This window comes from Colletes latitarsis, chromosome 10 (assembly GCF_051014445.1).
Source record: "Colletes latitarsis isolate SP2378_abdomen chromosome 10, iyColLati1, whole genome shotgun sequence".
In the NCBI taxonomy this organism is placed as follows: Eukaryota; Metazoa; Arthropoda; class Insecta; order Hymenoptera; family Colletidae; genus Colletes; species Colletes latitarsis.
In genome coordinates, this window is record NC_135143.1 from 7271425 (window position 1) to 7285392 (window position 13968).

Below are 13968 nucleotides of genomic sequence, written 5' to 3' on the forward strand. Positions count from 1 at the left end.
GCTTCGTTTTACTTCATACCAGATGTGCAATATAAATAAATCTTGAAATGAGATAATTGAATCCATCGGATAATCGTTAAAATAATTGAATCTGGCTTCAATTTATCGCAGGTAATTATCGAAGAATGAAATAAAACGTGTTTAAAGTCGAAGCTCGAGCAGGCTGGACGAAATACATAGGGTGGTCCTAAAATAGGGAGCCAAACTTTAGGAATATTTAAAAAAATGAAAGTAGATTGATCAATGCTTCCCCAAGTTGGAATAAATTGTCCACCACGTAAATATCATTCAAGCTTGGCCTAATAATTTATTAAAGTTTATTATGAAAGTGACAGATAGTATTCGTAATTAAATATCAAATAACAATAAATAAAGAATACAATAGGAGGTACAAGTATATTTTTAAGCCACATTTTTTAATCACACTCAAAATCTTGAACAGTCAAAGTTTCTTTGTTACCTGCCATGGACGGTCGGAGTAAAATGTAATGGCCGTTCAAGGACACCGAGAGGCTATCCCCACCACAAGAACTTTTACACACATTTTTCAAGAACGATTTTATTTATCGTACTACCTTAAAATGTTAAAACCATAAAAATAAGCATATCTTTTGTAGCAATTTCTTTTATCGTAAAATGCATTCTTCGAGCATGGCTCCCTATTCCAGGGACACGTTGTACAAAAAATTCAAATCAGCGGTGAAAGCTGCGGCGCTTCAACGGATTAATGTTCAACATGCAATAACTCGTAACAGCTATTTCATACATTCCGGTAGTACGTAAGGATGTTGCTGAAGTATGCCGAACGTTTTGTATGATTTAGAACGAAATCCGCCCAAACGTTGTTAACCTATTAAGATATCAGCAAAACCGTAGACGACGCCAATTTTTAAGACTGGATGGCAGCACAGCTCTCTCGCACTCGGTGTTAAGCTTATTATAAATAAGTGAATACAGTTTCAACGTTCCATGTTATGCATGAACAAGTCCGCGTGCACCGATCTGGAAGCGAGTTGCGAACCCAATTCTTCGTCGACTTCCTCCTGAAGGCTGATTCCCACTAACGATCGACGTTAAAGTCGCGTTCACGCTCATGGGACATCGTACACTGGTTAACCAAATTATCAGTTACACGCATAGGAGTACATTCTGACAAATCTGGATCTAACTTAAAATTAAAATAGCGAATATATTACTATTATTATTGTGCACATAGGTATACATATAATTTTATACAAAAATAATTGTACGAACTACTTTCTATTCGATGATACATTTTTTGATACAAAAGGTATTATTTGTAATTAAAAGCAAAACTTCGTGAGGGGAAAAGTGGTGTGAATCTATCTTGGCATATTCTGAATACGTTTTTTAACCTCACATTTCAATTCTGCATCGCAGGCTTAGTTTCTATGAGATTTAGAGACTTGCAAGCATTATGAAAACGTTTTGCCCTAGAAAAATAATTTAAACTTTTAATATTTACTTAAATTATTAGTACGCCCAATTATTTAGCGAAATAACTGCACAAAAATCGTTCTAATTTCCAGTCAAAGATGGAAAAGGAGACAGAGGCAAGGTAGAAAATGAAAAGTAGAATTTCCTTTTCCTTCCGTGCAATTACCTCTTTAAGCCATATGGCGTCATTTTGGAATTGCAAATCATCGCGAAATTTTCACTAATTATTTCTAAATGCATTTGTATAAACAGAATAAAAAAATTGTTAACTTATAATTTATGAAAATGCATCTTTCACAGTTAAGGAGATAAGTAATAACTAATCAAAATTCGGTACTTTCGGAAAGACGATGTATTTGAAGTTTCGAAATCGAAAGGAAAACGGAATGTCAACATCGATAGTGGAATTGTAAAATATAAATTATTATTATCGTTTTATGCACCTTCTAATATAGTATGTTTTCATACTGAGGAAAAAGTACGGAAAATGCAACAGTCCCTCGTTAATGTTCGCTACTTTTTCCCTCTAATTTTTGGAACTCCATCAACGAGGTGAATATAGGATTGATCAAATTACCTCTAAAACATGAGAAACAAAGTTAAAAAATAAGGAATAAAAAATACTAACGTTATTAACGAATCATCCTTCGCTATTTTAAAGTTGAGTTACCATACGAGAATCATGTAATTTTTAAAACAAACGAAATATGTACTTTCAGCACTATAAAGTAGTACCTCCCACGATATAATGTTATTTTGAGTTGAGAAACTTTAATTTAAAACGACGAAAGTAATAATCAGAGTGGTGCAAAGAGTGTGATCAAAAATAAAACGGCCTAAGGGTGTACGAGCAGAATGTTTGCGTTTAAAATAATGTTAGAATTTTCTCCCATGAGCGTGATCGCCACGCGAACGGTCACATCCCTTCAGCGGTGGCAAAGAAGCGATAAATATAATTTTCCTTCTTTCCCGAAGCGGAATTTCCTGATGTAATCAGGTTATCGTTTTAATAAAACGTATAAGGTCGAGTAAGATTAGCGTGAACGAGAAACGAGAGTCGTTCGATGCCTCCAAGACATCCCGAAGGCTCGCTTCGACATAGACTCGGGCCTCCGGGATCTCGGGGAACATCAAAAAGCAATGTTCCGAATGAAAGTATCTTTTACAGTGTCTAGGTAATTGTGTAATCGTAAAAGAATCATAATTTAATATACATGTACTGTGATGTAAATATTGTAAACTAAGTATATACAATATAAAATGTTGCACATACCTCGTCGGTCCTTTTTCTTCCCAGCGTTTAAAATATTTCCTTTTAATTAAAATATGCATATTTACGGATTATCAAACAACGTACTTATCGATAGAAAATATTTCTTTTAATTGAAATATAGATATACAGGGTGTTCGGCTACCCCTGGGAAAAATTTTAATAGGAGATTCTAGAGGCCAAAATGAGACGAAAATCAAGAATATCAATTTTTTGACTGAGGCTTTGCTAAAAAAATATTAAAAAATTAAATTAAAAACTTTCAAAACATTCTGAAAAAATTATTTTTTGTTGTGAAGGTCAGTTACAATCATTTTTGTTCAATAGACATACCCCCGAAATTTTACCCACTTTCTAGAAAAAAATTTGAGAAGGTGTGAAATTTTTCGACGGGGAAAAAAAATTTGAAATCGTTCTGGAAAAATTATTTTCGGTTGCGGGGGTCAATTACAATCATTTTTGGTGAATAGACATACCCACGAAATCCTACTCAGTTTCGAGAAAAAAATTCCTTACCGAAAATATAACTTCTAGCCAGAAATGTCTGCCCGAATCTTTAAAACGTCATAACATCTGAACGGATTGGACGATTTTAATGTTTAAAAAAGCAAACTACGCGTATTTTGATAGAGAATATGTACAAATCGCAAAAATTTTCGAAAAGTTGGTCCTTGACCCCACAAAATGAGAAAAACCCCATAAAACTGGTCCAATTTTCAAACAGTCATAACTCCTACAATTGTGAATATATTTCAATGAAACTTTTTTCTGAAGTAGAGCTCATAGGTACCTACAAAAAAGTATTAGACAACTTTTCAGTAGGGCGTCAAACAAAATTACTAAAAATGAAAAAGGAATTTTTAAGAAAAATCGACAGGGGTGCCTAAATTTTTCGACGAAAAAAAAAATTTTTAATTAATTCTGAAAAAATTATTTTCGGTTACGGGGGTCAATTACAATCATTTTTGGTGAAGAGACATACCCCCGAAATCCTACCCACTTTCTAGAAAAAAATTCGAGAAGGTGTGAAATTTTTCGACGGAAAAAAAAATTTGAAATCGTTCTGGAAAAATTATTTTCAATTGCGGGGGTCAATTACAATCATTTTTGGTGAATAGACATACCCCCGAAATCTTGCGCATTTTCGAGAAAAAAATTCAGTATAGGCGATTTGATGATTTGATTTTAGTCTTATTTTGGCCTCTAGAATCCCCCATTAAAATTTTTCCCAGGAGTGACCGAACACCCTGTATGTTTAAGGATTATCGAATAACGTTCTTAAAATAAATAATTGAATAAACATTAATATTATTATAACAATCCTATAACAATAGGAATAGTTATAATGTCCATTGAAAGGAAATTAAACTTAAAACATTTAGTAGAAATAGTGTCAATAAAATATATTTGTCAATGCTTCTTGATAGTAATCTAAATATTAATTACATAATAAATTAAATTAGCAAATTAGCATTTGTGGTGCATTTGTTTGCTGTTAATAGTGATAGGAAAATCTCTTTCATTTTATTGCACCAACTTTTAGAATTTTAATTAATTTTAATAAATAATACGTTTGTTTTGGTGACTCATGGGTTCGAATACGACAACGCGGTTAACAGTAAAAGACACTTTTATTAATAACAGTACGGTTTACAATATTGCGGTAATTAGTGTACAACACAAGAGCAATATACTCATGCAGAAGTTCCTCGAGGTTTATATACAAAAGCTACATAGTACATCTATATACAATTTCGTTTTTGAAAATAAAATAGTTTGTAGGACACGCGTATTGTAAGGATTTCAAAAATACTAGCGAGTGTGACGTTGCACTTATTTAGTACACGAAGGGACGCGTGAAACATTATTCCGTAATTTTTCTTGAAACGTTGTCTCACGACGAAGTTGAGTTTCAGAGATAATTGTTTATTCTCGTATCCGATTTCGACGTAGTTCGATGAATATTGCGTGAAACGATGAACTTACAGGATTTTAAAAGTAATACAAGAAAATTTAAGGCTTCTTAAAAACCCTACGAGAATACAATTAGATAATAAAAATTATAAAAACGAATAAAACAATTAGTGACAAAAATATTGTACGTCCACACTTTTTGAATCGATAATTTACTTTCTAACTCGTTCGCGATACTACGGTTGCACTTTCGCCAATATATCCTTCAAAACACTCGCCGCGTCGAAGAAAATCAAATACAAATCCGCAAACTGTTACAACCGAAAAGGAATAAATAATCGCGATTTTATTTATACGTAAACTATAATCCTCGCCACGGAATCCTATCCTATTTATATTATCACTTTCATTTCTTTCCTCGCCGTTAACGCTTCGTTTTTTGGTATGTACAAGAGAGAACATCTCAATCGCTTAACATTAACATTTTCACGATCATCCTAGAACTCGAAGAGTTAATTCCAATAGTTATCAGTTCTTCCTAAAATTAAAAAAAAACTCTGCAATTCGTCTATACAACACGAGTGTCAAAATGAATTTTCAAATGCACCGATCGCATTTCCTTATTTTTCCCTCTTCGAGGTCCTAGGGATTTTTTACTTTTGGCTTCCGATCGTGGGCAGCAATTTCGATATGCTCTGACCGGTGGAAGGTCACGTTGAAAAAATCTAAATACACTTTTCGGGACACCGGTCTCGCGTGAAACTATTTTACAATTCATCTTCGAAGTTACCCTGCCTGATGACAGAATTGGGTTTGAAGGTGATTAGGCGTTGTTGGGGTTAGGGGTGTCAAGGGGGTAAGCGGTGTCATTGGGCTGCCAGGACTTTCGCTTCCAGCACTACCACCTTGATACCCACCCAAATAGGCGCCCACCATGCTCACTCCAGAAGGATACAGGTCTCCTGGATGATGCTGCATCGGTGGCGAATGGTGCACTGGATACAGAATTAAACCGTAGTTGAATATCTACAGGGGTGTTGGAAAAGACACAAAATAATGCAAGAAAATATACAAGGTACTCAATAGCAAACGTCAACAAACCAACAGATTTATATCTAACAACATTTCAACGATAATTGGGTTTTTATAGAGTGATGACTTCGTGTAACTGTTAATCCTTATCAGATTGATCCTTATTGTGTAAACCTGGGCCATTCGTTTTTCAGTGGGTAATTGTTTAAAAACGAGATAGACAAAAATCTACAAACATTTTAAATTAAGATTATCGTAAGAATATTAACGAATAATTTGTTTATAATATATATTGACCCTTGTTTTACGATTTGTTTGCAAGCAAATGTACTTACTCAGGCTATTTAACACTAAACCTACAGACACTTCATGTATACCCATTCCTACCATGACAATTGTGTTTTGACAACTTCTTTGGGTATATAGCGTCATGGTAAATTTCAAAATAAACATAGAAGATAAACACAGAAGACTTATAATAATACTTGATATGTTCATCGAATAGACGATGAAGAGCCCTTTAAAATGAGTGTCCATTCAAGTCGATAGCGTAATTAGTTCCGTAGATATAAGGGTTCGAAGCGTTTGTTTACTTTTCATTGTTGACGTCGCGAGTTCATTGATCTCACGCGTGAAAATAGTAAACAGTGCGTAGTACATTCTTGGAAATACCCCTTTACATAAATCACGATATATAAAATTCGATATTTTCACTTAAGGGGTTAAATTTCACTCCTGAAGAACACGAATTACCCTGATTACACATTAAAGGTTAAAATAGTTGAAATAAACAAAGATGTAACGGTTAAATATAAAAATTACTTTTGAAAATCATGTTCTTTCTTCAATATTTAAAAAAATGTTAAATGCAAGTATGTACTCCAAAATCTATTAATCTTAAAACTTTCAAAGCTCGATATCGTTGAAACGTTCTTCCTAAAATTACAAGTCATTAATGATATATCGACGTTAATAGAATTGGAAAATTTTAAATTATTTTCGACAACACTCTATAATAACATTTTAAAAATAAATAAGAAAAATGTCCCAATGATCATGAGTGGACAACTATTTGTTTTAAGTTTTAACGCGAATACACTAATATATTCCTTTCCCTAGCATAATCTCTCTATATTTAGTACTCTTTTGTACTCAATAAAAATTCACAATGATACTACAGTAATGATTCTTAAAATGAACCCCAGACGTGATTCGTATAGACGAGGTTCTATATTTAGTACTCTTTTCAATGCAAAATAAATTCGCAATAAATAATACTACATAAATGATTCTTAAAATGAACTCTAGTCGTGATTCGTAAGTTGAACATTTCTATTCCTCTCAACTGCGAAGCGGGAAAAACGACATTTGAAAAACGATACAAGCTAAAATATCAGCGACAATTTGTATCAAAGACAATGCTTGTTTTTCATTTGCTCCCAATCGCTGTCCTTTTCTTTGATTCTTAAAAATAACAGCGACAATTTGTATAAAAGACAATGCTTATTTTTCACTTGCTCTCACTCGCTGTCCTTTTCTTTGATTGTCGAAAAGTAAAAACAACTTCAATGCTCGACTCATTTTGTATAAATATTCACTGGTGTCGAATTTCGCCCCCGCTGTACGAAAAATGAATTCAATTTACGAATCGTTACTGTATTTTTAGTTTAGACTGCTTCTTTGATTTTCGCCCCAACAACAACCAACAGAATTACTCACTTTGCGACTTGATTTTGCCGCTGTGCTTCTTCTGCCTGGCCCTCGAGTTCTGAAACCAGACTTGCGTGACCCTTTTGCTGAGCCCCGTGACATGAGCTATCCTCTCGAGATCCTGGCCGTCGGGGTTACTGTCCAATTGAAAGTTCGCCTGCAGAACGGATAGTTGCTCCTCGGTGAAGGTTGTCCTGACTCTCTTCGTCTTGCTGCCCTTGCCGCCGTGCTCGGAATCGCAATCCTCCGAGGACGAGGTATTGTTTCCCTCGACGACATCTAGATAGTGAGCTTTGCAGAGCAACCTGGCGTCCAACAGGGCGAATTGCTCCCCCGTGGACAGCTGACGGGAACAGGCGTCGCAGGCAAAGCAAGCCAAGTGATAAACCCTTTCTCTGGCCCTTCTCACCCAATCCCCAGCGCCCACGCTTCGACCACATTTCGCACACTTTGCGCCAAAAGTTCTGGAAAATTAAAAACAGCCTACCTTTATACATATTTTGTACGTACTCCCAACAGAATTTCCTTAGATTTATTTCAAACTAACATAAACGACGTCAAACCTTGTATTTATATCGAATCTACCTGAGCAGTGTGGCTCATCAATGTTATGATGTGCTATTTCATAAATATTATCTTTTTTAAGTATGAATAAACTTTATACAGGGAAAACACTACGAATAACAATTGAATTCGTCAATAAAGTTGGAGAAATGTACAGTCACACGCAGAAAATATCGTACAGTATGTATCAACAAATATTTTAGGTAAGTTTAGTTACAGGATGAGGACTTTCAGTTTAATAAATTTGTATAACTTACAAAAAATAAAGAAAGTACAAATTCTGATGTATTTTCGACCGTATTTTCAACAGGACTCCCTCAAACTTGCTTCAAACTAGCCCAAACGGCGTTAAACCTTGTATTTGTATCGAACCTTCCAGTATAGTGTGACTCTGACGTGAGTGTTGCGATGTGCTATGTCATACCTGTACAGGGTGACATTTTGACTGACAATTTTGACCACAACTTTCGAAAAAGAATTTTTTTCTCGAAAGTGCGTAGAAGTTCAGAGTTATGTCTATTCACCAAAAATGATTGTAATTGACCCTCGCAGTCGAAAATAATTTTTTCAGAACGATTTGAAATTTTTTAACTTTTGTCGAAAAATTTGTCCACCTTCTTGAATTTTTTTCTCAAAACTGCGTAGGATTTCAAGGGTATGTCTATTCACTAAAAATGATTGTAATTGACACCCGTAACCGAAAATAATTTTTCCAAAACGATTTGAAATTTTTTTTTCCCGTCGAAAAATTTCACAACTTCTCGAATTTTTTTCTCGAAACTGCGTAGGATTTTGGGGGTACATCTATTCATCAAAAATGATTATAATCGACCCTTGCAACCGGAAATAATTTTTTCAGAACGATTTGAAACTTTTCAATTTCGTCGAAAAATTTAAGCACCTACCCCCGTCGATTTTTCTTAAAAATTCCATTTTCATTTTTAGTAATTTTGTTTGACGCCCTACAGAAGAGTTGTCTAATACTTTTTTGTAGGTACCCATGAGCTCTACTTCAGAAAAAAATTTCATTGAAATATGTTCACTATTGTAGGAGTTATGGCTGTTTGAAAATTGGACCATTTTTATGGGGTTTTTCTCATTTTGCGAAATCAAGGACCAACTATTCTAATATTTTTGCGATTTGTACATATTCTCCATCAAAATACGCGTAGTATGCTTTTTTAAACATTAAAATCGTCCAATCCGTTCAGATGTTATGACGTTTTAAAGATTCGTATGAAAATTCGGGCAGATATTTCTGGCTAGAAATTATATTTTCGGTAAGGAATTTTTTTCTCGAAACTGAGTAGGATTTCGGGGGTATGTCTGTTGACCAAAAATGCTTGCAATTGACCCCTGCAACTAAAAATAATTTTTCCAGAACGATTTGAATTTAATTGTTAATAACTTTTTAACGAAGTCTCCATCAACAAATTGGTATTCTTGATTTTCGTCTTATTTTGGCCTCTAGAATTCTCTATTAAAATTTTTCCCAGCGGTGGCCGAACACCCTGTATAGATGGCAGGATATCCCATCATGGAGCTAGAAAAATTAATTCTCAAATTGAGAGATATCCAGAGAAATAATTTTATATAAGACTTGTGAATTTTATAGCAAGTTTACAAAAATAAATACTTAGAATGTTAGGTTATGGTAATTTACGATGGTCTAGAATCAAAATTTTAGTCTTGAAAAAATAAAAACTAAAAAAAATATCGATTGGTATTAAAATGAAAAGAATAATTGATAGGTGGGAAACTTTGTATGGTTTAAGTGGCTGGTGGTTGCCAGTTTAGCGGTCAGAGGTTTAGTGTTTTCGTTGCAAATTAGCAATCGTGGCACGAGGTTTCGCCCTTCGTCCGGCAAAAACCGAATGGTCGAGAGAGACAAGGGGCTATTTTGGTCGGGGCTGGCGCAGGTTCATTCAGGACCTCCGTGCACGAGAATCCAATGGCCCTGTCCTCATTAACATACTACTCTGCCACTCGATGTCCCTCGGAGTGGAGCGCGTCAGAAGCGCGAGCCACGGTTTAAGGATCGGTTCGACCTTTCGCGATTCGACCGGCAGATTACGTCGAGATTATCTCGACGTCTCAGTCCCGCGGCTTCCCCTCGCCCTACAAATGACTCGAGCCCTTTGAATTTATACCGACGACCAGGAAACGGACGACGCGTTTGCGACTGTTGCCGCTACCGTGGAATACACGGACGACTTGTCGCTGCTAATTAGCTGTCATTATCGAACACGGACCATCGACGGATTTTCACCATCGGAAAACTCACACAAAATAGAAAATCTTTTACTCAAATTCTCGAATATATTTATTTATCACGACTCTTAAATATTTTATTATACGCATGATCAAAACAACATTCGAATGAAATTTTTTCGCAGCTACAGATTTTATTAGATTGACAAATTGTACCTTTTAAAAAATTATTTTAAAACAAACAAGTAACGTTTCGTTTAGTGAAAGGTTTACATTAAATAATTCTAATTTAATCTCTGCTTTTTTTCGTTTTAGGAGTTTTAGGTAGATTAGGGAAAAATAGAAATTTGTTTCCTCGTGTTTTCGATAAATATTGTTATTCTGAAAATATATACTTTGCAATATTTTTTTTAATTTCTTAAAAATTCTCGAGAAATGAGAAATTGCTCGAAAATGAGTATGGGGTATGTCGCTACGATATTTTAGAGTTAAATAAAGGATGAAGACTGGAAGAAAACTTCTTTGTAGCAAAAGGGACGAGCGTCGCAAGAAGAAGAATAAGCAGAAGGTAAAAAATAAGAATGGTAGATCGACCAAAGGGGTTATTGTATGGAAAAATATGGTAAGCCACGGAAGGATTAGTCCCCTCCGAAATTGCATCGTCACCGTTGCATCGAAGATATTTTCGGGCATTATTGGTTATGGTGATCGTGCACAGGGCACGCCTAGAAGCATGTAGTACACGTTCATCTGGAGACATCGAGACCTGTTTTTGGATCACTTTCCTTTCTACCCTTCGAAACTTTCGACCGTCAGGAGTTTAACAGAATATTTATGTCAGTATTCAATACTTGCAACCACGTCAGTATACAGTTTTTTTTATTATTAGGAATAGGAAAATCATTTAAAAATTGTTCGACGTTATATTGATAATCTTTGTAGGAAACAGAAAAGTTAAGAAATTCTATTTGCTGGTAAATATGACAAAGAAATTGAGTTTAAAGGAATATATAATTTTTGATAGACTGTACATATTCCTATCGAATTGTTTATTTCTTTATTCAATGTGGATATTAATAGTGTTTTCTGAATGTTTATAAATATCCAGATCTCCATTTTTTGAATATAATAAAATTCTACGGAAAGAATCGTACATGTCGAAAGTTTGAACATATATAAATATGCTTGTTAACATCTAACATAATAGTTAGATAACTATTATGTTGGATGTTAACAAGCATATTTGTATAATATTCAAACTTTCGACATTACGATTCTTTCAGTAGAATTATACTATATTCAAAAAATGGGGATCTTAACATCTAACATAATAGTTGGATATTTAATGAACAGAAGTATGGATCAATTTATAAATTCTTTACTGACTAAATTATAAACTTCTTATTGATGTTTCGACTTATCGCTGATATCACTGTGTACGTAAATGTTCACCCCAAAAGCAGTGAAGAAAAAATTATTGAATTCTTGAAATGAAGAACCTTCCTTGAAATTTCATAACAGAAGTTCAAATTATACAATAACATAGTTTAAATATTTTTTCAAACTTCTCAAAACAGTACACACTGCATTTGTAATTGTATTATAATTTACATATAAAACAGAAAATTAACGCTTAACGCTCCAGAATTACAAATTTATTACCTATTTTCCATACGAAGAGACATTATGTATTTTTATATCAAATACAGAATAAAATTTACTTATTTTTTAGCAAAAGCTCATTGATATATTTTCAGAGTAATGAGATAATGAATTTATAATAATAAACCATGTCACACATGTGAAGACATTGGAACGTTAAGGGTTGAATACAAATAATAATTGTCATATTAATATATTCTAACATTCAGTCTGTATAGATCTGTAGAAAAATAAAAAATTATAGAAAAAAGTATTCCTTATTGTTTTCTTAAATTCAAAGTGTCGCCAATTTGTAAATTTTCACTATTTTTTTTTTCATTTTGGTTTACACCACAATCGTACTAATTTATGTTTCTTTATTATGACTCCTTCATTTCGGACAAGCAAAATGATCGAAATCATCATACCAACCATTAGGACACTTTGTTTTTAAGAGAACCTTGTTCAACGACATATAATTCAGTCAGTTTTGATTACTTTCGCTTTAAAAAAATTCTAATATATATTTATATACAAAATGTCGAAATTAAGAGACTTATACTTTCTTTCTAAAAAAAAATCTCTAAAAAGACACAAAAGAATGAAAAATACACCCTTAAATCTTCTCGAGCTACTAAAATCTGTTAAAAGCTCGCACGATCCCGCCTCCAAATTGCACTGTCATCAAGGTTAAAGAGAAAGATCCACCCAAAAATTATCCTGTCCACCCATTCGAACGGGAGAAAAACACACAAGCCCCTCCCAAATTTCTTCATAAACATCGAATCGAGTCGTTCGGAGTAGTTTGTGGCCCCATTGCCGGAACACCTTTTTAGCTACGCTGGGACACCTTTGGCCGCAGAAACCCGGGAAAGTGCAAAAGATGACGCGGTTTCAGTGTTCGATATCGGGGCCCATAGGGCCCCTGGACGTCGGGCGAGGTGCGATTAGCATAAATAGTGGCGCCACCCCTTTCCTCCTCTCGCGTTTACGTCGGATGACCAAAAGAGAGAAGGGTAGACAGCAGAAGCCCCGTGTAACCAGCCAGAGGGGAGGAAGGGTCTGGTATTGGGTATCTATAAATCTTCGGGGCCGTACATCGGCTACCAAACGACCCCGCCCTAATTTATTCATTTGTTCTTCCACATAGGCGGGCCCTATAAGTCAACGGGGGATTAAGTCAGGCGCTATCCGAACCTCGGCACGATAGAATTCATGGTCACCCCCCTCGTTCCCCCTTCCACATTCGATTCTCGCGCTCCGCAGGCAGATCACGATCGCGATCTTCGATATCATCGGAAAGATAAACGGAGGACAAAATAAATTACAACGTCCAGCGTATTTTACGGTTGAATTATTGTTTTCGCCGAGGGTAGATCGGTCGTGCAACGAGGATCGAAAAGGATTAGAACGCGGCGCGGGACCGATTAGTAGGCCCATTATCACCAATGAGCTCCTTTCGCTTGTTGCTTTAACGTTTCTCTGATTCTCTTTTTTAAGCAACTGCTAAAAACGATAGAATAGGGAAAGTGTGCCAATATAGGATCCCCAACTCGTTATTTATATATAAATGTTTCATTATTCAAAATATAAGTAATCTGTCATTTACCATTTGTTACGTTAACGTTTCTACTCTAATTCTCTAACTTAACTCCAATTTTATGGAACTCCTAGAAACGATGCAATAGAGGAAGTGTGTCAATATAGATGTGTCAATATATCTCGTTATTTATGTATAATTTTTTCATTATTAAAGAAAAAATTAATTCGTTATTTACCATTTGTTACGTCAACGATTCTACTCTAATTCTCTAACTTAACTCTAATTTTAAGGAACTCCTAGAAACGATAGAATAGGAGAAGTGTGTCAATATAGGACTCCTAACTCGTAATTTATGTATAACTTTTGTATTTTTAAAAATAAAATTAATTTTTTCATTATTAAAGCTAAAATTAATTCGTCATTTACCATTTGTTACGTCAACGTTTCTACTCTAATTCTCTAACTTAACTCTAATTTTAAGGAACTCCTAGAAACGATAGAATAGGGGAAGTGTATCAATATAGGACTCCTAACTCGTAATTTATGTATAACTTTTGCATTTTTAAAAATAAAATTAATTTATCAAGATGCCTTAGTTAGTTACCTAAAAACTAGGTTTGTCAAA

General features: G+C 34.6%; 1 protein-coding gene across 2 annotated transcripts in view; it reads right to left on the minus strand.

Moving 5' to 3' along the window:
* Positions 1-4485: 4485 nt before the first annotated feature.
* The window catches only part of LOC143346564 (LIM/homeobox protein Awh), a 39569-nt gene continuing 30086 nt past the window's right edge, over positions 4486-13968 (minus strand). The window contains exons 3-4 of one of the 2 annotated variants that reach the window (XM_076774772.1): positions 7394-7848; positions 4486-5637 (exon numbers count right to left, since the gene is read on the minus strand). In XM_076774772.1, coding sequence (XP_076630887.1) covers positions 5429-5637; positions 7394-7848 — 664 coding nt within the window. In that variant the 3' untranslated portion in view covers positions 4486-5428. Of the gene's footprint in view, positions 5669-7393; positions 7849-13968 lie in introns of both variants that reach the window. The other variant, XM_076774773.1, reaches the window with a different exon arrangement.